The sequence below is a fragment of the Girardinichthys multiradiatus genome, chromosome 15 (assembly GCF_021462225.1).
Source record: "Girardinichthys multiradiatus isolate DD_20200921_A chromosome 15, DD_fGirMul_XY1, whole genome shotgun sequence".
Lineage (NCBI taxonomy): Eukaryota > Metazoa > Chordata > Actinopteri > Cyprinodontiformes > Goodeidae > Girardinichthys > Girardinichthys multiradiatus.
In genome coordinates this window covers 5,378,602-5,402,594 of record NC_061808.1, presented here as the reverse complement: position 1 = coordinate 5,402,594, position 23,993 = coordinate 5,378,602, and the positions used below count along the sequence as shown (strand labels likewise).

Genomic DNA, 23,993 nt, shown 5'->3' with positions numbered 1-23,993 from the left:
ACACTTTAAAGCTGTGAGCTCTTGTGGCACCATGATTAATGACCAAATGAACAGTTTTATTTCATGGAAGCGGCTTCACTGTGACACAAACATTTAAATAACACATCAGATTCATGTAGCATGCGACTGGCATAACAGTCGGTGTTTTACCATGAAGTCTTTGCCGTTACCAGTTGTCTTGTATCCTTCCTTAGAGGCCAAAAGCTGAAGGTTGTACTTGAAGCCAGAGACAGGATCTACAACCGCACAGCTCTGAAGCATTGAAAGATAACAGTAATTATCATCTTATACCATATTATCAACTTGAGAACAGTTGATCTTCTTGCAGGTTTAAAACTAAGAAGCATGTAGGTGAACTTACATCGTTCTTAACGGTTTGGATGGCACAGGCGGCTTTGGTGTCCCACAGAAAGATGGCAGTGCAGTTCTGGCTGAACTGGAACCGTGGCCCCATAGCCTTTAGAGCGAGCAGGAGAAACACGATCACTTCAGAGCTTCATGGAGAACATCCACAGGTTTTGTTTTTGGTTTTTGTTCCACGCTTTGTACTTACAGAGGCTCCTCTGGAGCAGACCAAGTGGATCTGTGTAGAATAGGAGAGTTTCTGGCCCTCAGACATGCAAACAGAACCATCTGTGAACTCCAGCAGCAGCTGGTCCCTTCCCTCAATGATCGGGCCCCTCTTGGACATCCCCATATTACTGACTGACACCACCTCCTTTGGAGAGCCCTGAAGGCAAAAGACAAGACCATTTCAACTTTGTACGGATTGTTAAAAAGCTACAAGACAAGCTAATAGTAGAAATAAGCAGAACTTTGTTTAAAACATCAACCTGACTGGAAGATGGGATTTAAATGGAGGTCACAGTAAAGTAAAGCAGCATATTTAACTCCTTTATCTCTTTTTTTCTTTATTTAATATTTTGTTGCACTAGTAGCCTTAATTCTTTTCAAAGTTGCTAGACAGAAAGTGGGGGGGAGAGGAGGAAAGACACGCAGCATAGGTTTTTGGGTCTCCAACCCGGGACTGAGGCCTCCATATATGGGTCACGTGTCTTTTTATCTTTAACAATACATCTAGTCATTTCAGACCGAGATCATTTTAAATGTTTTTCTAAATACGCTATGATGCCAAAGGTATTCGTCTACTTTTCCATGCCAGCAACAGCAACGTTATTTATTCTGTAAATATCTTCCTCAAGGTTTAGGAGTGTGTTCATAGTTAGAGGAGAAAACCAGAACTGCAGTCTCTGCTCTAATTCATCCCAGTGGTGTTGAAGAAGGTTGAGGTCAGGACTCTGTGCAGCTCAGTCAAGTTTCTCCACACCTGCAGCCATGGAAGTGATTGGAGCACCAGAATTCATTAATTTGGTTGTGGGAGCCAATACATTTGGCAATATAGAGCATAATGTGATAGATTCCTGTGTAATTTAATTGAAAAATAAACATATCGGTTAAAAAGGAACAAAAAGAACCTTTTAGTTTCATTTAGCAATCAGTCTTTTTGGATTCAGTCTATCAAAATCCCACAACCTGACTTTGCCCACTGTTGGGACCCACAGCCATGGATTGCAACATGAAAACTCCGGTACAGACTTTTCTGGAACTTTCAAAATAAATTGCATTTAACCGACTTCCAGCACAACTTCAGAAGGGGAGCAGCGGACTTCCCATGATGCCAATGCCCATATAAAACCCCCTCCTTCCCAATGGTCCAATCTCTTCCACACGGCCTCCAGAGGGACCGGACAGGGCGACACAGCGCGCTAATGTCTCTTTGCTGGCAAACAGACATAACTCTTCAACTGGATCCGAGAGTGTCATACGATCATCGATCATATGCATTAAGTTAAGTACGAATGAATCACTGTATGTGTATCCGGTAGATTCATTCATAACGGGATAATAATTAAGGTACAAGCCTGGCTGGACTTTTCTCTCTGAGGCCTACAGAATCAAGCAGTGTTATAGAGAATTCCCGGCAGAGACGCCGTCTCTACGAAGCCGAGTGGAGCAGTTTCCCAGTCTGAAAGAAGGACAACAGGAGCTGCATCACCGTGGTTACGGTAACGTGCAGTTTGGTGGCCGACAGAACGAGTCAATCCCCAAAGCTAAGGAGGTTGTTGACTGTGGACGTTTCTTCAAACTTCGTCGAGGACAACTCCTCCTCAGCACGGTTCATGAGGTTAGGTTTGGGCAGAGTGATAGAAAGATTTAGGATGAAATGATCTAAACGTTTTTCATTTTATGAAGTTTGGTTTTGTTTGTGTTGAACTCAGCTATCTTGGTGCTACCAGAATATCTGCAGCACACATGTTCAGTTTGTGTTCTTTGTCTGTGTGTTTTTAAAGTTAAGACAAACTTTACTTGAAGGGTGATTTTAAACAGAATATTGATCATAACGCGCCGTCTGCGCTTATGCATTTGAACCCTTTTTATTAACGGTATTTTTAAAGGCGTGTGTTTGATTCTGGTGCTAAGCTATCAGCCTCCTTTGTTAGCTTCACGGCTAACAGGTAAGAACTAGTGGTTGCATACTTAAGCCCATTTCTCCAGAAGGATTTGGTTCTTTTCCAAAATATTTCCTTAATAATATTTCTTTAAATATTACTTCAATAAATAAAGGCAGCTAATGAGACACCGTTGAGAATTAGTCATCCAGAAGGTTGGTTTTATTCAGCAGACCATTCTTTAAAATAATATTTTATCTGATCTTGCATTGTGAAGGGTTGTCTAAACGTTGCTGATTATTTCCTAAGTTAGTCCCAAGACTAACTTCACTTCACTTCCAGATTCTTCAAGATAATCCTTGGTTCTCAAACATAAACATTGCATGGTAATGTTGCATCACTCTTTTTGGTCATGATTTCTAATCATCTTTAATCAACTTGTTTATATTGTACATAGCCTATTAGTCTTCATTATTCTTTAAATCTGCTTGGTAGTTTAGTTGGATTGTTTTAGCAAAGTAAAGAGTTTGTTGATTGAAATATGTTTGACTTTGAGTTGACTTATTTTTGTTAATAAATTATTGTATTTTAAGAAATTGTGTGAATTTATTCCATATATGTGCAGAGTTTATGCTGTTCAATAATGTCAGAGCTTGGCTCACTCTTTTGATTTTGTCCTAATACCATCACCTTACTGGGCTGGTATTCACAGGACAACCCTTAACAGACCGAAATATTATTTGATAAATGATTAAAGTATTAATATTAAATAATATATTCAGATTAATAGTCACAACACCACACTGGTGTGTAAATGTTATCCAGATCTATCAGATTGTGAGGACACCCCTGGTCCACAGCCCTACTCAGGTCACCCCACAGGTTTATGTCTAATTTAGTTTTGAACTCTGGTTCTGTCATTCCAAAACTTTAATTTCTTTCATTCTTTTGTTGATATGACAGAAACTTTATCTCCTCCTGAAGAAAAGTAACCCCAGGGTATAATGCTGCTACTACCATGGTTCATGGTGTATGTGGAGTTCACTCTGATCCTATTAGTTAGAGTGGGGCTAGGTTATCCTGAGCTATCTCTGCAGTTATGCTGCTATAGGTTTAGGCTGCTGGAGGACACCATGGCCACTTTTGCTCACTCTGCTACATTCTCCTTCTACTCTCCAATTTTGCATTATTTGATGTTATTTCAGCTTTTAACTTTATGTTCTCTCTCTTTTCTCTTCTTAGAAGCTACACCTGACCTGACTGTGTTTTATCTGTGACACCTTCCTGGAGGGGGGCATGTCTGAGCTGCTGCTGCCAACAACTTAATGTTCACCTTCTACAGATGATCCACTTGGCCCTGTCTTTCAGTGTTTGACCGTGCCTCTCTCCTAGACATAGCTACTGGCTGAGCTGCTCTCTTTCATACTCTAGACTTGAAAACCGTCTCAAAACTTGTCTGCTTAGCTGTCTTTATCTCCTAGATGAAGCCACTAAAGGATCTGCAACTACTATTAACTTTTTACTTTTCTTTAACATAGAAAGGACTCCTGGGTCAGTGCTTCTGTGTTTCTTCCTGTGTGTATGCTCTGTTCCCTCAAACCCCCAGTCGATTATGGCAGATGGTCGCTCACATCACAAAAGCCTGGCATTTTAACGGGGGTGTGCAAACTTTCTAGAGCCACTATAATGTAATCACATCTAAGTTAACAACGTGACGCTCACCGAAACTGAAAAAAGGGTGAAAAAGAGATCAATTCTGACCTTATCAATTATGTACTTCATCTCGCAGACCGATGCATCGCGGTCACATCCTGGCACAGGGATGATGGGCCGACATATGTTGATGTAGTACTTCTTCAGGTTCAAGTTGTCAGTCAAATCCATCGCCAGCCAGTTTTTAGCTGAGGTTGACCGCGACAAGCTGGAAGCAGAAGAAATAATCAAAAAGCTGAGGAGGGTAAGTTATTAAACTCTCACTTATTTTTCTCTAATTAATGCTACTAACCCCAATTCTAATTAGGTTGGGATGTTGTGTAAAACATAAATAAAAACAGAATACAATTATTTGCAGTTGAATACACTACAAATACAAGACATTTAATGTTTATTGTTTTTTTGTATATATTTACTCCTTTTGAATTTGATGCTTGCAACACATTCCAACAAAGCTGGGACAGGGGCATGTTTACCACTGTGTAACACCACCTTTTCTTTTAACGACACTCAATAAGCATTCAGGAACTAAGGACACTAATCGTTGAAGCCTTGTAGGTGGAATCCTTTACTGTTCTTGCTTGATGTACAACTTCATTTGCTTAACAGTCCAGGGTCTCCGTTGTCATATTTTGCACTTCATAATGCACCACACATTTTCAATAGGAGACAGGTCTGGACTGCAGGCAGGCCAGTCTAGAGTAAAAGCACTCTTTTACTTCGAAGCCACGCTGTTAGAACACCTGCAGAATGTGGCTGAAATAAGGAGGGACGTTCCTGAAAAAGACGTTGCTTGGATGGCAGCAGATGTTGCTTCAAAACCTGTATGTACCTTTTACCATTATTGGTGCCTTCACAGATGTGCCAGTAACCCCCTGTAACATACCCCCATACCATCACAGATACTGGCTTTTGAACTTTGCACTGTGTGTTGTTGATATATGGCTTTCGCTTTGCATGGTAAAGTTTTAACTTGCACTTATAGATGTAGCAACAAACTGTGTAAAGTGACAGCGGGTTTCTGAAGTGTTTCCGAGCCCCTGTGGTAATATCCATTACATAATGATGTGGGATTTTAATGCAGTGCTTCCTGAGGGGTCGAAGGTCACAAGCACCCTGTGTTGGTCTTTGGCCTTCCTGCTTGTGCAGAGCTTTCTCCAGGTTCTCAGAATCTTTTGAAGATAATATGGACTGTAGGTGATGAAATCCCTAAATGCCTTGCAATTCTATGTTGAGAAACGTTGTTTAACTGTTGGACTATTTGCTCAAACAGTTGTTCACAAACTGGTTAACCTTGCCCCATCGCTTCTTTTGAACGAACCTTTCAAAGATGCTCTTTTTATACCCAATCATAACACTCACCTGTTTCTAATTAAACTGTGTTTTAAGAGGATTCCTCAACTTTCCCAGTCTGTTGCTGACCATGTCTCAACTTTTTTGGAACGTGTGGAAAGCATAAAATTTAAGATGAGTGAATATTTGCAGAAAAACTATTTTTTTGTAAGATAAAAAAGCTTTACCTGGATAGATCATATTGGTCAAGAGTGGTGGGATCTGTCACCAAACACTCATGAGGCCTTTGAGGACATGCGTAGGATGTGTACCAGCGGAAGTTGTAGGTGTAGTTATCTTCTACCTGTATTCAAAAAGTGTGAATCAACCACGTGTAGACAGAGTTTAAAATAAAAAATAAAAAATAAAAAATTACCTGGAATTCTGGGCTTCCTGGCCCAGCCTCTGGGTCGCAAAGAAAGGAGATGAGGGTGGATCTCAGGGTGTGGTTTGCATTGTTGTACTGGGAGCCGTTACTGTAGGTCAGCTGGATCAGGCCATCATAGTAGGACAGACGGGAGTTCACCTTCCCGAGACTCCAAGAGCTAAAAGCAAGAACAGAAGTGATTTTTCCTTAAAAAACTTAGAGGTTAGGAATGGGTGCAGAAATTTGAAGGCTGTAGCTCACCTCTTTTCCACTTGGCATGCTCCGGCCTTCTCAGGACAACTGGCAGCTTTGACCGAACCACAAACGTTGATGTAGTAGTCATAGCCACCTCTGGTAATATTGTAGACACTGCCCTCGGGTTTGGTGAGGGGAGACAGGTCGAAGGAGAAACCTGTGGATTCATGCGGGTTAGTCAGAGAGGAGAGTTTTTAAACCGTGGGTTAGAAAAGGAAAGGTTAAAGGGAACCATAACCAGATCAGTTTTTTTCTAGTCTGGTAAAACAAAAAGTGAAATCTCCACCTATCTTAAGGTACTGTGATGGAAATTCTTGCAGTAAGCATTCCACAGTGTATGACCTTTGGTTTACCTCACTCCAGTGAACATCTTTTAGAGGAGGAAGCTGTAAAAGCCATTATCAGAAGTTTAATGGTTTAGGGCATTTGTTAGGGTGATGCCTCAGGGAGAGTAGATGGTTGTTCCTAGGTAACCTAGTCACCTCTGAACCCGAGAAGGGTCTGGGGTCGTAAAACACAGACTCTTTGAAGTGTTGAGATAATACTGTCATGTTCTGGTATAAATACTGTGTGTAAATGTTGATCGGGGCTCTGTTTCACTGACTAACCTCAGTGTCAGGGTCTTCAAACGCTGAATGCCTTTGAATAAAACTTATAAAGACAAAGTCTGGATTTTCTCTTGTTATGAGTCAACTTCTACCCACTTTGATAAGAAACCTCCACAACAGTACAAATACAGAAAGTGTTAAATCTTTAAATTTACAGCAGAACCTAAAAAAACAGAGAATGTAAAGATGGCCAAACGGATGGACGAACGGACAAGCGGGTGGTTGGGTGGACAGATAAATGGAAGGGTGTTTGGACAGATGGAGATACGAATAATAAAAATTAAATGTTGAAAATATTTTTCCATACATTTCTTTTCCCATATTTATTCAGGCCTGGAAAATAATTAAAATAAATTTTAAACTTTCCCAGACGACACTGAAAGACCTGAAACAATAGTTCTGACTAGACAAGTTAAGCTTCAGATATTCTCCACCAGACATCAGCAATGAACCAGGAGTTCTCCTGATTCAACAGCAGGGACACATCTGACACACGCAAAGCAGTAGGTTAAAGGCCTACAACTGAGATACACTGGTTTAGATGAGAGCTAGAAATATTTTTCAGCACAGACAGATGTGCCAGAGCAAGAACTTTAGTTCTCCAGCTCCTCTTTATCCTGCAGCTCCACAAAACAACAACACACTGGGTCCGATGGGTTTTTTTTGACTGGTTGCTGGAGTTTGTGTTCACAGAGCATGCTGCACTATACCTGGGCAATGTAAATGAAACTGTACATAAATGGTGCATGTAACAAACAATGACAAAAACCCTTCTAATGAAAATAAAAAGGGTTGGACAAACACCAGAATGTGTTTTTCAATGGAGAACCCTGGGTTAACTTCAGAAGGTAAATATAAGAGATAAGATAGAAAGACTTGTAATGCCTCTACAACTAACTCTAGATTTCAGTTGGAGCAAGCCACCCTGTTTTCACTTTTTAGATGATAAACAGTTAATAAATGTGCTCTACAGGGTTACTTTTGCCCAAATGAATGCAACTTAAGCACTCTTTTTGACTTTAGGCTATCTGGTTGAAGGATAATGAGGCTAATTGATTTGTTTTCTTAACATTCTTAACAGAATTATCAAACAAATCCAACTGAGCAAAAAAAACAAAATCCCTTTCAAGTCATTCCTGATTTACCAAGGAATCAATTGAGGAAACAAGAGGAGCCAAAAATAGTTTTACCACCAATGATTTAAATACAATTTTTATCATGGTTTGGTATTTAAGCATCAAATATTGGAGACTTGTGTGTGTGTGTCGTACCAGCTTGAGGGTCCTCCACCTTGCAGTTGTCTCCTTGTGTCTTTGAGAGGACGCAGGCAGCAGCGGTGTACCACTCCAGCTCATAAACGCATTTATCAGAGGAGACACTGCGAAGAACGGGAGGGCTCTCAAGATGTCCTGCAAGAACAGATAAATAAATGAGTGCAGGAAGAGGAAAGAATGTTTTTGAGTTTGAAAGAGAAGATGCAAAATCTACAAAAACACAAAGGAAAGTCCTCCACATCATCAAGGAAGCACTTAGTGAGGTCCACCTCTGTTTACTTTACCTGGTTTGCATTTGAGGGTCAGTATAGTTTGGGTCCCAGACTTCCTGTTTTCACAAGTCTTCCCATCGGTATAAATCAGTCTGATGTCATTCCCGTGTTTAGTCGTCTGGGGAGGAGATAGGAAGCTGCCAAGGCTGATGGTCTTATTATTCTTATCTGAATCAGGAAGAAACCAAGAGATCAATAAATAAATGATAAAAATCAACAGTCATATGCTGCATAGATTACGCCCTGAAGACTTTAAGGTTCGTTCGGGGACTCCTCTCTCTGGATCTTACCCACAGCGCAGAAGGAAGCGTCCTCTGGGCAGTTGGCAGCTCCTCCTCTCTTCAGGACTTTGTGGCAGATGTTCAGGTAGTAACGCATGTCTGACTCTGTGGCTTGATCATCCACTACCTCCCAGTTCTCACTGTTGCTTGACTCTGGAGCAGAACAAGGAGACACAGAGGAAAGGGTTTTTCAAAAATCCATGGATATCAATATTTTTTACCCAACACATCTGAAATAATCTTAAACACTGGCAGAAGTTAGGTTATTTCGTCTCTGTTATGCAATAAATTAGAATGTTTACTGAAAAAATAGGGATTTTAGTCCTAAATTGAGCTAACTGGAAGCAGACCTTTTAAATAAGGTGTGAAAAGCAACTCACCGGGATATTTTGTAAGGCGTGAAAGGTCGTAGTGTTTGCTGCCATCTCTGACCCGACACAGCAGATCCTCCTTCTCCTTGACACATGCGAACGCTGTATCCCAGTTGAAGTAATACGTACAGTCCGTCTCCCCAGCAAAAATGGGATTCCCTCTGCCTTTGTTTACTGCAGAACACGAAGGAAATAAAACAAGACGGCTTTATGACACAACTTGGATTTTCTTCTGTTAACAGTTTGCTTCCAAGTAGTCGTATTCTCCAATTTATCTGCACCTCAGTTTATTATGTTTCCTGAATTAAACCAAAGACTAAAGAATTTGAAACTGCTATTCTTTTTAAATAGAGCACCCATGATGCAATTAAGATCAATTTTAAGGTCTTAAACAGTGAAATTAATTAGGGCGTTAAAATAGTACCTGCTCAGCAAATTTAACTATGTATTTGGAATGGATATAAAAGCCGGTCTCACATGCTGTCTTGTTGCACTGGAAGTTGATGATGGTCATTCTCTGGAAGCCAGAGGAGCATTTATCTCCTCCAGGATAGATTAGACTGAGGTCTCCATCTGAATACCTGCAGAGGAGCAAATGGCAGGAGAGAACAGAAGCGAAGCAAGTTTAAAAAAATTTTTAGTTTAGAAGAAAACAGAATCTGCAGGCACAAGTGGAGTTATTTAAAAAATGCAGTTCCCTTTCAGTCGATTCACTCAGTACAACACGAGTATGGGATATCACGCTCTGCTGAAGCCGCCTCTAATCACGCCTCCTAGGCAAATGATGTGATGACGACAGGTGACAGGCCCCGCCTGCACTATATACCTGTCCGTCATCGTCGTCATTACTCAGTTCTTACGCTCTTCACCTCGGTAAGAACACCTCTTTGAGTCAGGCTAGCTAGCTGCTGCTGGTTAGCTCTGTGTCTCTTTCTAAAGGCTACTTGGAACTAGTTTAACTGCTTTTGTTGGAGTTAGTCACTGCTGCCTGCTGGTAAGCGTGTCTGCCCGCGAATCGCTAATTTCAAGCAGTTCGGTCTGGCTTTGTGGTTCGGGATGAGCACAAAGCTAACACAAGCGAAGCAGAAGTCTTCTATTCGTCCCTGTCTTCAGGGGTGCGGCTTCTTGCTTCATGAGAAGGACCAGCATGAGGCTTGTCCCGTCTGTCTCGGGATCATTCACGCTCGCAGAGCGTTGGCGGAGCCCGAAGCATGTGCGTTCTGTCACCAGCTTCGTCGCTCGACCCTGGAGAGGCGGGTTAAATTCCTCGAGAAGGTGCTGGGAGAGGCTGCTGTCTCACAGCGAGACCCACTGCTCTCTGAGTCGGGAAACCCAGTTTCGTCCGATTCTGACGAGGACGGCTTTTCGGTCGAAGTCCCCGCTTTCAGCTGGGCAGACCATATGGAGTATATTGATGGGTTAGCCGATAAAGCAGGTGAGTCTCTGCCGAGTCTCTGCCGAGTCAGGCTGCCGCTGCTGCGCCAGCAGACCCGGGCGACAGGTCTTTTTTCTCTCTTTGCCGCCGTGCAGCTGATGCCCTGGACATGGAATGGCCCTCTCCACCTCCTGCGGAGAAGTCATCGCGATTCGTGGGGTTTTATCTCCCCTCGGAGCCGGCCGCAGTCAAGCACCATCTACCCATATTCCCAGACTTTGTCTCTGAGTTGACGCCTTCATAGAACAAACCACAGTCCACCCATGTCACGGTGCCGGGTTATGGACGGTATCTGGACCTGGAAGGTGAATATTCCGCCTATGGAACCGTCTTTGGCAGCATATCTGGCCCCCTCCCAAAATCATGGTGTGGGTGGTCCAACATCGCTTCCGTCTAAGCACTGTAGGTTCTCCGCTGCTCAATTGGAGAAAATCTACAGGGCTCAAGCGACCACTGCTCGTGCCTTGAGCTCCATTACCATGCTGCAAACATACCAAGCAATGCGCTTGGCGGAGCTTGGAGCCGAAACACCGCCGGAGAGCCCTTTGATGCCACTCTTGAATGAGGTGAGAATCACTGCTGACTACATCCTCCGTGTATCCCGCTGTGCAGCTCTGTCACTGGGCAGAGGGATGGCATCAACGGTGGTTGAGAAAAGGCACCTGTGGCTGACGCTCTCTGACATCCTGGATAGAGATAGAGCCGTCTATCTGGATGAACCGGTGGTAGCCGACGGGATGTTTGGGCAATCTCTCGACGCAAGACAGGCGAAATTCAAGCTGAGGAAAAAGCAGACCGAAGCATTGCGCAGTATCATCCCCAGGCGAGATATGAGACCCAAATCCAGCTCGGGCACTCGCAAACCAGCTGTACCGCCACCCCCACCGAAGAGGATGACGTGGCCCGTGAGCTTGAGCCCTCAGACGGCACAGCCACAGAAACACGTCCATGCTCCCCAAAAGACGGCATGGAGCAGGGGTCCTCCTCCAGGGGGACTCGACGTCCCGGAAGAAGAAGACACAGTCCTTCTAGCTGTGGGACTCGAGATTCAAGAGTTTCGGGAGCAGGGAGACATGTTTGTCAGTTTTCGGCGGGTGCCGTCCAAAAGATGTTTAGCTGGTGTTGTTCGGGATCCCAGTCCCAAGAGGTGCTGCGTTTCCCCCACACAGTCTCCCAAGCACAATTTCCCCACAAATGTATTTGCACTAAAAGCCCCCAGTTTGGTGCGTTGAATGTGTTTCTGAGCAGTGCAGTTGTTCCAAATGTTTGTATGGATGCTCCAAACGTTTCAATAAAGACAGTTTTTTCTATGAAAAAAAGTCAAAATCAAAGAGCTGCAGGCGACAGCCAAATGAGGCTGCACCTCTCTCGCACGTCGGGAGAGGGCAGCACCGTTCCACCAACAGTGCCACAGGCCAGTCGCCTGGCTGCACGTCTCCATATGTGGCACGCATGCGCACTCCAACCTTGGGTGGAGAGGACCGTTGCTATGGCTTACCGTTTACAGTTTCGCCAGAGACCACCCCGCTTTGTTGGCGTGGTAAACACGGTGGTAATGGCCCAAGCAGGTTCTGAGAGAGGAGATAAATACACTGTGGGCAAAAGGAGCTATCTGTGCGGTTCCCGAGTCGGACATGAACAGAGGTTGGTACAGCCGTTATTTTGTTGTTCCGAATAAAGGGGGCGGGCTTCGTCCAATCCTGGACTTGAGAGTTCTGAACAAATACCTCCGTATACACATGGCTGCCCCGCTGATCAGCTGGGCTTGGTGAATAGCGGCTGTCAAATTGAGTAATGACGACGATGACAGACAGGTATATAGTGCAGGCGGGGCCTGTCACCTGTCGTCATCACATCATTTGCCTAGGAGGCGTGATTAGAGGTGGCTTCAGCCAGGACACGCAGCGCGTGATATCCCATACTCATGTGTTGTACTTCATTACTCTCCTTCAGGGAGCAGTAGTTATATGCATAACTTTACGATTTATTAAAGTTGTTGGACCTTTTAGTTCTCATACAAACCCAATTATCTGGCTCTGAAAACAAGTGCTTCTAAATCTCTTTAAAAAAAAACCTAACTTCAACGATTTGTGGTAACATCAGACTGACGAGTTTTGATGCCTCGTATACTTGCAAATGCAAACCTGAAATTATTAAAAGGCACAAACAGATATTTTTATCACATATAATCCATAATCTGGACCATAATAAACCTTTGTTTTTGCTAAAAGCTGCCCCTGCTACAGTGCAAATGTGTACGACATAACCCTATTAAATCAAATAAGAAAACTCAAGTTTCATATTCTGAATAAATGAAGGAGATGAAATACATTTTAATCTATAATGTATACTGTTGACTTTAAAGCACAGACACCGGCATACAGAGACAAATATTACCGTAACGTCTGGTTCACAAATCGTCCGGCCACTTTTTGCAGATTCCCGGATTTTTTCATCTGGCAGGAGGAGATAAACGGGTCGATCCCACATTCCCCAGTGGGGATCTTGCCACACACATTCAGGTAATAGATGTAGCTCTCAGGGTCATCACCGGATGGAGGCTGGAAGAAGTAGGGAGGATCTGTAGCTAAACGCACAAAACAAACCGCATTTGAGGGTTCAGCCTGATATAATCAACTTTAATTTGCTGAAAGGTTACCATCAGGACAGCGCTCTGTGAAATACTGACAAAGGTTGGGATGGGAAGATGAAAAATTTGGCACATTTAGTTAAACCATCCAGCGACATGGCGCAGAAAAATAATCAAGTGATTTAGGTTAAACTTAAAATCCTATTTTAAAGATTTTTACCCAGATTTATAATGGTACTAAAATATAAATATATACAGGTTTGAAAAAGCTATAGAAAGTATCACATTTATTCCAAAGTTTCCAGTTTGAGAAGAAGCTGAGGAATCTTGCATAGCTTTTTAAAAAATGTACAGGATTTTGAAGCTTTTTGAACTTATCTGAACTAATTCTAAAATTACAAAACAAGTTCAGATTCTGCAGTCACAGCGCATTTCCTGGCTCCATTCATCCAGAGTTGAAACTGCCTCTGGGCCAGGCAAAGTTTTTAATTTTTGTAAATGAAGAAAGAAAATTGCTGAAATGTTGGGGTTTTAAATTCAGATGTTTTTATTGAGAGTTTCTCAGCATCTGAAACTATATTAAAAGCTACAAGCTGAGAGAATCCCATGTTTAAGTTTTAATTCTAAATGAGTTTTTCTTTAATTTCACAGCTTTCTGCTTATTGTTAACTAGTAAATTTAATTAAATGAAGGGAAATCAAAAAAATTGTGACAGGCTTAGATAGAAAGGAGTAAAATTATTAACAGCTTCTACGAAGGAGACAACAAAACCAACTTAACTAATAAACACCTTATTTTAATGAGAATGAAAAAGCACATTTTGAGCCAACACCTATAACCAACATCTGGAGTCAGCTAATGTAAAGTTCAGCTTGATTTTCTTATTTTTAAATTGAGAACTAACTTTTTTTTTTTATTCAGTAGTACTAAAAAAAACAATCAATGCATTATTTATATAACAAGATGGTTATAGAACAGCATAACTGCACCCTGTGGTATGCTTCAAAAGTAAGAAGTTGTGATGAATTAGTGATGCAACAATCAATCAACTAGGGATCGAAATCCGTTTCTTTGTCTGAGTTAATTAAGGGCATCAATGTTCACACTTTTTTCAGTCTGTAAATGCATCATAACACAAGACGTTTTAAGCAAGATTTTTATCCTCAGAGTCAAAATTGGATACATTTTCATACCTAAACATCCATAGTTCTGCTGTTTTTAAACCATTTTCAAATGTAAACAAAAAACTTAGAAGATGGATGGATGGAAAAATCTGTTATTTTGTATCAAACTGACAAAAAGGAATTAAATAAAGTCTGGAAATACAAATATTTTCCATATTTTATTAGCTTTTTCCATATTTATCCAGAATAGGAAAATGCTTATTTCCAGACTTTTCAGGACCCTGTAGAAACCTTGTCAATTGGTCTTCAAATAGACAAATTAGAGGATGTATGATTTGATGCAGAAATGGGGAAAATCTTGTAATTCCTTTTAATTCTCTATTGGACTCAAAGCAACAACCTCTGTCAGGAAATTTGCAGAACATTTTTTCTTTAATAAATCAATGTTGTAAGAATGTTGACATTAATGTATTGTAAGTTTAAACAAATGGTTTCGTATGTGTTAAATGGGAATCTGCCAGTAGCAGCCTAATCGGTGCATCATCTGGGATTCCTGTTTAGAGGAAGCACCACTTACAGCTCAGAGTGAGGGGTGTGAGGTCGATGGAGATGTCGTGTTGTTCGTTGGTCAGTTTGCAGCTGTGGCTCTCCAGGTAGTCTCTGTGACAGGCGTATTCAGTCACCCACTCCACCTCGTATCGACAGTTTGACTCGGCTACCATCTTCGGGGTGCTGCCCTGAAATAAGAACAAAGAAAAATGAGGTATTACCTGGAAGCTGGAAGAATAAACATGAAAAACTGATCAACTTGGAAAAAACAGACACAGCTAATCAGTTAGAAGCATTAGCTGTGGGACTTACTGAATGCCTGCTTGATGGACAGATGAAAGTGATGTTGACGGTCGGCAGGTGTTCTCCACATCTCTCTGGAGGTGTCGAGTCTGCACTTAGTTCATACTGTAACCTCAAACTAGACAGAAAAGAACACCACAGGAATTTCAATTCAATATTTCCCTTTAAGTCCATAAACAAATTTGAGTTGAAATATATCTAAAACTTTGTGAACCGTTTAACAGATGAGTCATCCAAAAAGCATTTCATAATCAGTTTTAACAACAGGTAGGAAAGTGCAGCAAACTGAACTCTACGTGTAAAGTTTGCATTGATTAAAGAGGTCACCTGTCGCTGGACAAGCCCTCCAGCGGCTTGGTCGGAGCGCCCATGCTGAAGGAGCCGTGTGTGGTGATAAGGCAGGCTGCAGAACCCTCTGAACAGGGTTTATCTGGAGTATCTGCAAGAGAGCAGTGCAGTGTGGGACGTGAGGATGTTTCCAAGGTTGCGAACACGATCAGCCGAGTTTCACCTGCAGCTTGTGCAGCAATTTATCAATTCTACTTATATATACTTCCATTAAAAATCCTACCTGCCTCATTAATAAAACTGATCAGCCTCATAAGTTAAAAATCATTCAGAGGGGTAAATCATTTTCCTTAAACAAGAAACTCTTGTAGCGTAATTTATGCTTCAATTATACACTGAATGATTATATGTGACCTAGTCACTAATAGAAGCTAGAACCTAATTATCAGTAATCTCATTAAAGTATTTTAATGATTAATTAAGGAAATAAACATAAACAAAGCATAAAACAAGCTTGCAATACTTTAAACCAAAATAATCAAGGAACTAAATTAAAGTACAATTTAGTGATAAAAATATAACCTATCTAACTTAAAAGTTTATCAATGTCTCTGAAATTTAAACTAACAGGCGGTGATAAAAAAACAAACTGGTATATAAACTAAGAGAAAAAAGGGGATTTCTAAACGGGAATTTGAGAGTCCAGAAAATCTTTCTCACTAATTTCTTTAAAATGAACGTATTTGTTGTTTTTCTTTCAATCACAAAGAACAGGTTGGATGCAATAACTGTTAGGATGTTTTATTTCAAGTGCCATGCATGCAAATTCAGCAGGCCAGTAATATATTTGGCCTGTTTGGATAGATTTTCACTTTCCCAGAAGCTCACGCAGAGAAGGACATGAATACAACGAACGAACAAAAGAAAATGTGGGTTAATCATGATATCATAAATATTGATACTGCAACTACATGTTTTCCTTATATCATGCAGCCATCATCTAAGGTAAGAGTGAGCAGTTTAGGTTTAAATTGGTGTTTAAATGTCTAATAATGTCTAAACAAACACCCCAAAAGAATATTTCAATGGGGAAATATGACCAGAAATGTCCTATTTTCTGTACTGTGTACACAGTTAGCTGTGGTTGAAGCTAACTGTAGTTAGTTGTTGTACTTGTTGTGATGTTTGTGAACTTCACGTTGGTCCTACTGATGTGTATTATAGAATTGTTTGACACTGATCCAAAAAACCTTAATTGGAGACAAATAGATTACAAGAAAATGTAAAAATATTTGACAAAGCAACATTTATGACTGAATAATTTTTTCATCCTAATCATACTTAAAAACAAGAATCATTAAGTCACGATTTTGATATTTTGATTCCTCATCTTCTCCACTATTGTGCTACCTTCAGTAGCCCACATGACTTCTGATGTTCTGACAGGGAAGCGGCCTTAAAAATGCACAGTTTTTGTAAATCTAATCAGCTCTCCGTTTTATCCCCTCTCGGTCAGGGACTCACCGAGGCTTCGGCAGATGTTGATGTAAAAGTCGGAGTCGTCGTCGCCATCGTCCACCAGATAACCATCCCTCACTTTGATCAGAGGGTTCAGGTCATGCTTCTTACCGTCAGGGTCAAACACGTAGCAGGGCACCTGGACACACAGCGGGCGCATTAATACGGCATTTAACAGAAACATAGACAGGTCCTGTGTTTCATATGTTAAATGCAACATCTAGAGAATGCTGGTAAAAGATTATGCGCAGGAGGGCCAAATAATAAGTGGTTGCTTAAAGCTTTTAAATAAACATAGATTCACATCAGAGGACTTTTAACAGAATCTAAAAAAAAAAAAAAACAGTAAGAAATAATCTGTGACTAATTTCAACCTAAATTCATTTCACGCTTTCTTTCAAACTCGATCACTGTGACAGCATGTGACAGGTCCTCTGGTCTACACCACAAGCAACACCGCCTTATGGGATATGGAAGGTCTGCTTCCTGTCACCTGACTAATTGCTTCTGCAGAAGAGGTGGTAACAATTTCCTTTTTTCTCAGAAAGCTACAAGTCCAACCACCAGTCAGGGCTCTCACCTCTTTGTGCGGTTTGAATTTGTCCTTCTTGCAGGCTGTGTAGGTCTTCCACTCAAAGTAATGCACACACTGAGACACAGCAACAAACTCTGGCGTTCCCTGGTAAATGGAAGCAAGAGCAAAATTTCATTTTAAACAAGTGGCAAACACACAACAGTGGAACAATGTGCGGGACATCAACTTTTTACCGGGTGAATTTCTTTTCGGAGAAATATGTCATAGATTTCCTTTGTGACATAAACTAGACCTTATTTATTTGCTTTTGGTAACCAAGAAAAAAAAATGTCAAGGATTTCTTTGGAGTTTCATTTTTAAATAAACGTTTCCATAGTTATGATTGCCTAGTATATGTGAGCATCTCTGCAGCTCGTTTATCTACAGCTTCTTTGGTAGGCTGACGAGGCTGGACGAGGATTTAGGCTCATCTTGCCACCAGGAGCAGTGAGAACGACGGTAAGCAAGGTGAAGAGTCTCCAAAGCTGACTGTTCGAGAACTGCAGCAAAAGGTACCAACGTGGGACAATTTTCCATAACAACCATTGGACACCCTCCACATGCCAACTGGTTGTTTGCGAGGATTAGCAGGTAAAGGTCTTTTTTCACCCTACCATCACAAACGCAGACATGGGGAGTTTGCTAAAAATCCACAATAAGCAGTAAAATAATGTTCATTGTTCAAATGCAACTAAAATTAAGATTTGCAGCAGCACAGACTCAAGGTGGGTGGGTCTGGTGTAAAACAAACAATCAATATGTGGAAAATCACCCAGGGCCCACTGTTAGGTGCTGTGAGGGATCTGTGTATGAGAAAGAATCCCAGGACATTTTAGATGAAAACCTGGTGGCCTCAGAGAAAAATAAAAACAGGTTTCCACTGGGTCATGAAACAGGATAATGATCCAAAATATATCATCAAATCAATACAGAAATGATCCACAACACAAACATCTCAGCCCCAAATCCAATAGAAATGTTGAGCTGAAAGGAAGAACCAGGACTCTGGATGACGTGCTGAGATTTAACAAAGAAGGTGGTCCCAGATTCCTCCCTGTATGCTCCAACCTAGTCAAAGGTTATAGGAGAAGACCAATAAGAGGGCTGTTCCACATATTACCAGTAGGGTTACAAATAATTAGAGAACCAGTGATTTTTAGAAACAAAAAATCTTAAAGTGAGATTTTTTTCACTGAATAAATGTGTTCAAATTAAAAGTTGGATGTTTTGTTTGTGTTAAATTATCTGCTGCAAAAAAACCCCCACATTTTTACAAACATCTAACCTTTCACCTGTGTTGCTGTTTGGCAGCTTTTAGTAAATAAAGCAACTGACACTAGATTATAATTATTTAAGCTAAATTTGAAACCCACAGGAGGACTTTTGTGCAGTAATGTTATGATTTGGTTTCAGACAGTCTGGTGCAAAATGACATGGCCAGTTTAATTATAATGCAACATTCATATACAAGGTAATCTAAGGTGCATCAAAGGAAAGACAGTAAGAACATAAAGCATAAAAGAGAAAGATGTTAAAATACAGATCTTAAAAGGCATAAAAGAAACATGTCTTTGTTAAGTCACATTGAAAAATAAATAACAGTAAGGATTTAAGAAGTTGAGGTGCTGGGCTTAGTTAATAATGTTGCCTTCATAATGTGTTTTTTCAAGACTAAATGAAAACTAGTTTCATTTCTTCTTTCAGACATTACAACCTGGTAAAACTCTTCTCTTCTGAACATGAACTGCTCTCATTGTGATTCAACAGGAAATGACTCCCACAAGACCGCAGACAACCCCTCAGTTTAAGTGATCAGATCATATAAGCAGGCAACCGTTGCTCTGCATTATTTCCATCTGCAGCTTCTGTGAGGAAAGATTTGACGCTATTATTTCCAGGTGGTTTTTTTTGTTTTGTTTACTTTAATGAGATATTTGCTCTGAAAATAACTGGGAGGGGGGTGAGAACATCCCCAACTTACAACTATGGGCTGAAACACACATTAGCTCTACAACACTTAACAGTACGCTCTGTCATCGTTAATGCCAAAAGTCTAAATGTACATCCTGTTTTAAACTTAAAAACTGAGCCATTTACAGCAGCCAAATACAAACTAGACGACCAGAGCAAACAGCTGCACGGTGCAGGTGTTTGCTTACGTAAAGGAACAGATGTGAATAACACACAACACCAATCAATCATGCCCATATGTCCTGATGATACATTCCCTGCTCAGTAAGAGACTGTTCAGTGCGAGTCTTACCATGGTTTTCCCACACTGGAAGCTGATGCTGGTCTGAACGGAGTTGGTGCCTTCGGGGCATGTCTGTGTGGTGTTGTAATCGAGCACGGTGTCGGACAGCGTCTGCAGGGAAAGGTCACCTGCACGGTAAAGACAAGCAGAGTCACTACACATGGTTAAAGGAGTTTTATCTCCTAAAGGCCAGCTAACAAAGTTAACTGGATAAAATGTAAAACTCTGCCCTGAGATGCATGAACAGGCTGAAAGAATAATGTCCTAACCTTCAAACCCCCAGAGTCGTACCAAGATTATTTTGACAGCAGGGTCAGAGCAGTCTTCATTTTTCATGTCAGTGCTTAACTGGAAAGGAAAACTGTCTGCTGTGGGAATCACTGAGTGCAGACTGGATTTAGGTTATAAAAACTGACAGCAGGTCAGTGAACTGAGACTGTCGGATTAATTGTCTGGAAATGTTTGACACCGAAATTTCACAGACAACAGAAAAATGGGATAAAAATAACGCAACACCTGAACTTCACATAAGAGTTTTTCCTAGTGAATGAGTGAAGGTTTCTGTTATTTCATGTGCTTATGTCTGGGTGAACCCTGGGCTATGACCTGCTGCTATCACAAAAGGGACAATAAAAGGAATATAACCGAACAACCCTGTGACCTGGTAAACCCAGATTCCCATCTCATTTATCAAGTATAAAAACTGAGAAACTTGGGCGAAAAATAAATCTGTGTGCATTTTACTTTCCTGAGCTCTGAGAAAACTCACTTCTTGTTTGTTTGACCTCACAGTGTGAGTTTACCCGGTGGAATACAATATGTCAGATAATTCAGCAGTAATCACACACAGAGTGCTGAGCAGACGTAACAAATGAAGCCTCAAGAAAGCAGCACTGAGTCTATTTGTGCTGCTGAGTTTGATGAAGTGTTCCTGGGTCATGTGAGAAATCAGCCACGGTTATTTAACTCAATCATCTGACCTCTGTGCTGCACCGTTTACTGATACTTCCTCTTTGCATAAGAGCTCTTCCTCAATCCAAGGCTAAAATAAAGCAACTGTAAAGATCAATAACTTTAGAGGTATTTTTAAGCAACATGGCTCCTCGTCACAGCCTGGACTCGACTGGTGAGGGATACCAGATATTCAACGAGGAGGCGGCTGTGACCTCTGGTTGCAGGACAAGCTGTTGTTTCAGGACTAAAATAACTCTGTCTGGCAGCCAAAGAGGAAGAATAAAGGAAGTTTTAGCTGGCCTTAGAATGACTAAACATTGAGACAGCAACAAAGTAGTGAGGCTGGTAAATATACTAGCTTGTGTAGAGCTATAGAAACTTAGCTGTTTTAAACTTGAAAAGTAGGAAACAGAAGCTATTTAACACATTAGCCTTGAAAATACAGTTTTTTTCTTTTATCAACTCCTGCAAATATGTTAGAAAGATTAAATGATTGCTACTATAAACAGTAATATACACTGCTGCACAAGCATCCGATCAAACAGTCTGGAAGTCATTTTTTGCTCAGGAACCGACTGAAACTGAGACAGGAAACTACAAAACAAATTCGGAAAGTTGATGTTGAGAAAAATCATCCGAGCTTGTTTGTGTGAAGGGGTTCAGGGGGAAGAGCTACTTTCTGCTGCTGACACATAGGAGGAGGAAGAGGAGGAGGAGGAGCTCTGCCCGATCAGCACAGAAATCAGATCTCTGATGAAGCACCAACAAACTGATCCACACATCATCAGATCAATAGTTCAGTCAGCAATAAAACCTCCTGTTGTCGACAGCAGGACTGAGACCGCTCTTAGTTTAAAGAAGCACAAAAAATAAAAGCATCAACTTTAAACGTCAGTTTACATGGCAAAATGCTAATGCCATCAAAGCTTTACTGTCATCGTTAAAGAGGATTCATGCATTTTCTGCTGTTTAAATTGCTGCAAAAATATTCTAACGAAACTGCAATTTCATGTCATTTCATGGTTCCTCCATGAAAAAAGTACAGATTTCTGCACTTCTCTGTCACCAATAGACGAAAGAAAATAGGGAACGTTTTTTTAATCAACTATCAATGTATAAAATAACATAAAAAGATTAACTGATAAAAAGATTAGCTTTAGCTGACACATACAAAGCACTTGGGTATACAATATTACAATCAGGGTATAATATAAAAACTATGCAATCGCACCATTTTCTCTTGTATAAAGAAAATTAGGACTTGATGCATTTTATGTCTTCTACACAACTGTGTCTGTTTATTTTAAACATCTTTGAATGTAAAACTGAGTACAGGCAGCAGTCTAAAACAAGACCTTACAGATGAACCCCAGCTACACCAGCTGTGATGTTGAAGGACTCATGAAACATCTGGACAACATTGGTGCTTGTGTGCAGCAATGAAGAAGCTAAGCACATTTCTAGTCATATAGACACTAAACAACAAGAAGAGTTTCTACTGTTTATTCTACAGAGAATAAAAGGGGACAAAGATGATCACTCAAAAACTCCTGGAAAATACTGAAATATCGACTTTACAGAAGTGGAGATTAAATACAGAAGAGGCATCTTCTGTAGCTGCTTGCTTGGTATCACTAAAAGCTTTTATAATCCAGCGTTATTCATTGAGATGGTATAAAACACAGGAACGCAACAAGGGTGCCTGACAAAACCAAGAATCCTCATTTTCTTGTTAAGTTAAGGTTTCACAAATTACCATAAAAAGTTGAAAAATTCAGGTTTGACTTCTAAGGTGATTCTAATGTCAAAATAATCACAAATTGTTTTAGTGAACTTCAGTGCAGAATTATCCACTTTAGTTGTGATTTTTTCGTAGTGGCCTGTATTTCACAGGATATACTGGAAATAGGCAGAGAGAGAAGGAATCGAACCCCAGACGGCTGCTATGAGGACTCATAGCCTCTATATATGGTGTGCACACTCTACCTCTACACCACACACCGCTGCTACATAATCCCATCACCTTGACCCAATCTAGGGCAGTTTAAACCCTGCTGTTTTTGCGGGTGTTTACAAACTGAATAAAAGGTTTTTACACCTCAAACTGTGTTTTAATGACTCTCTTCTCAGAGTAGAATAATCCAGTTCAGGTTGATCAGAAGAACTATCTCAGATTTTAACATAAAAGTGCTATTAATTGTAGTATTTTTTTCTTATAGTGTTTACCAGTCCTGTGTAACTTGCCTATGATTGCCTGTCTTTGTTTCCATCAGGTACCATATTGCTGCGATTTAAAGGCGCTGGAAGCAAATCAAGCGGATTACAATTGGAGAAAGCATCCTGAGAAAGACTTGAACCAAGAAAGATCATCACGTGTTCCACAAGCCAAGCTGAGCTCCTAGCTTTTACATTCAATTAGCATGTGGCGCTACACAAATATTCACATTCGCCCACAAACGTTTGCTAAAACGTCTACTAAGCCTTTTCTAAACTTCCTGTTTGATCACGTTAGCTCATGTTTTAAACCTAAAAGCATTATTAGAAAAAAGCCATAAAAGATAAAGAACAGCTGTTTATTTGCCAGCAGACTATCTCTGCTGCTCAGTTAACCCCACTGCTTTTTAACCTGATGGTTTGTTCCACATTTGATGGTTTGAAGCACAAGAATATGGAAGTAAAATAATCTAATTAGAATCAGAAATTTTTTAGACATTGAATTTATAACACTGAATTTTTATCCTGTGCAATTATGTATGTGAATCTTTTTTTTTTTTTTACTTAAAATTTGCAATCAGCAGTCGATCGAGTCGAGCGTCTTTTAGCCAATCAGATTACGCTGATGAAGATCAGTGATGAGAATCAAATGGGTGTTAATTACCTGGCGTTTTGTAATAATATATTTTTGGCAGAAAAATCGCATCACTGATCTTCATTAAGCCACTATCCAGCAAACTGTTAAGAGACTTGCCTCTGCCCAAGGCAATGGTGTGTCACGTGATCAGATTAGCGTAATCTGATTGGCTAAAAGACGCTCGACTCGATCGACTGCTGATTGCCTTGGCTTGAGTCACCAGAAGGTCAACACATTTGCAGGCGAATTCTTGCAGGTGAATTTTTGCCGGCAAATTTTAAGTACAAAAAAAAAAAATTCACATACATAATTGCACAGGATAAAAATTCAGTGTTATAAATTCAATGTCTAAAAAATTTCTGATTCTAATGAGATTATTTTACTTCCATACAAGAATGAGCTGATGGTTTGTTCCACATAATTTTTAACACTTTTTGGGATCTTTTAAAGACCTTATATTATATACATTTTGGCAATGTGAATTATGAGAAATTACTAAAGTTAATGTAGCAAATTCTATTTAACCTACTTCATATAAATAAAACTGTCAACTGAAGTTAATGTTTTTTTTATTCTAGACACTGACTCCAGTTTTTTTACACCTCACTTCAACATCTTCCCACAGTAAAC

At 40.5% G+C, this 23,993-nt stretch overlaps 1 protein-coding gene and 1 long non-coding RNA gene across 2 annotated transcripts in view; one reads left to right on the top strand and one right to left on the bottom strand.

Annotated features, from left to right (window-relative positions):
• The window catches only part of igf2r (insulin-like growth factor 2 receptor), a 46,822-nt gene that overhangs the window by 20,567 nt on the left and 2,262 nt on the right, over nt 1-23,993 (bottom strand). The window contains exons 3-21 of the mRNA XM_047387620.1: nt 19,568-19,686; nt 17,311-17,409; nt 16,737-16,869; nt 15,252-15,363; nt 14,934-15,042; nt 14,650-14,809; nt 12,756-12,945; nt 9,401-9,504; nt 8,933-9,097; nt 8,562-8,705; nt 8,284-8,439; nt 7,997-8,134; nt 6,124-6,274; nt 5,872-6,040; nt 5,684-5,799; nt 4,212-4,371; nt 554-730; nt 362-457; nt 151-252 (exon numbers count right to left, since the gene is read on the bottom strand). Of these exons, the coding sequence (XP_047243576.1) occupies nt 151-252; nt 362-457; nt 554-730; nt 4,212-4,371; nt 5,684-5,799; nt 5,872-6,040; nt 6,124-6,274; nt 7,997-8,134; nt 8,284-8,439; nt 8,562-8,705; nt 8,933-9,097; nt 9,401-9,504; nt 12,756-12,945; nt 14,650-14,809; nt 14,934-15,042; nt 15,252-15,363; nt 16,737-16,869; nt 17,311-17,409; nt 19,568-19,686 (2,600 nt within the window). The remainder of the gene's footprint in view (nt 1-150; nt 253-361; nt 458-553; nt 731-4,211; nt 4,372-5,683; nt 5,800-5,871; nt 6,041-6,123; nt 6,275-7,996; nt 8,135-8,283; nt 8,440-8,561; nt 8,706-8,932; nt 9,098-9,400; nt 9,505-12,755; nt 12,946-14,649; nt 14,810-14,933; nt 15,043-15,251; nt 15,364-16,736; nt 16,870-17,310; nt 17,410-19,567; nt 19,687-23,993) is intronic.
• On the top strand, nt 11,838-23,919 carry LOC124881814. Its single transcript, XR_007041755.1, has 3 exons — nt 11,838-12,002; nt 17,704-17,895; nt 22,786-23,919. It is a non-coding gene; the product is annotated as an uncharacterized LOC124881814 (long non-coding RNA).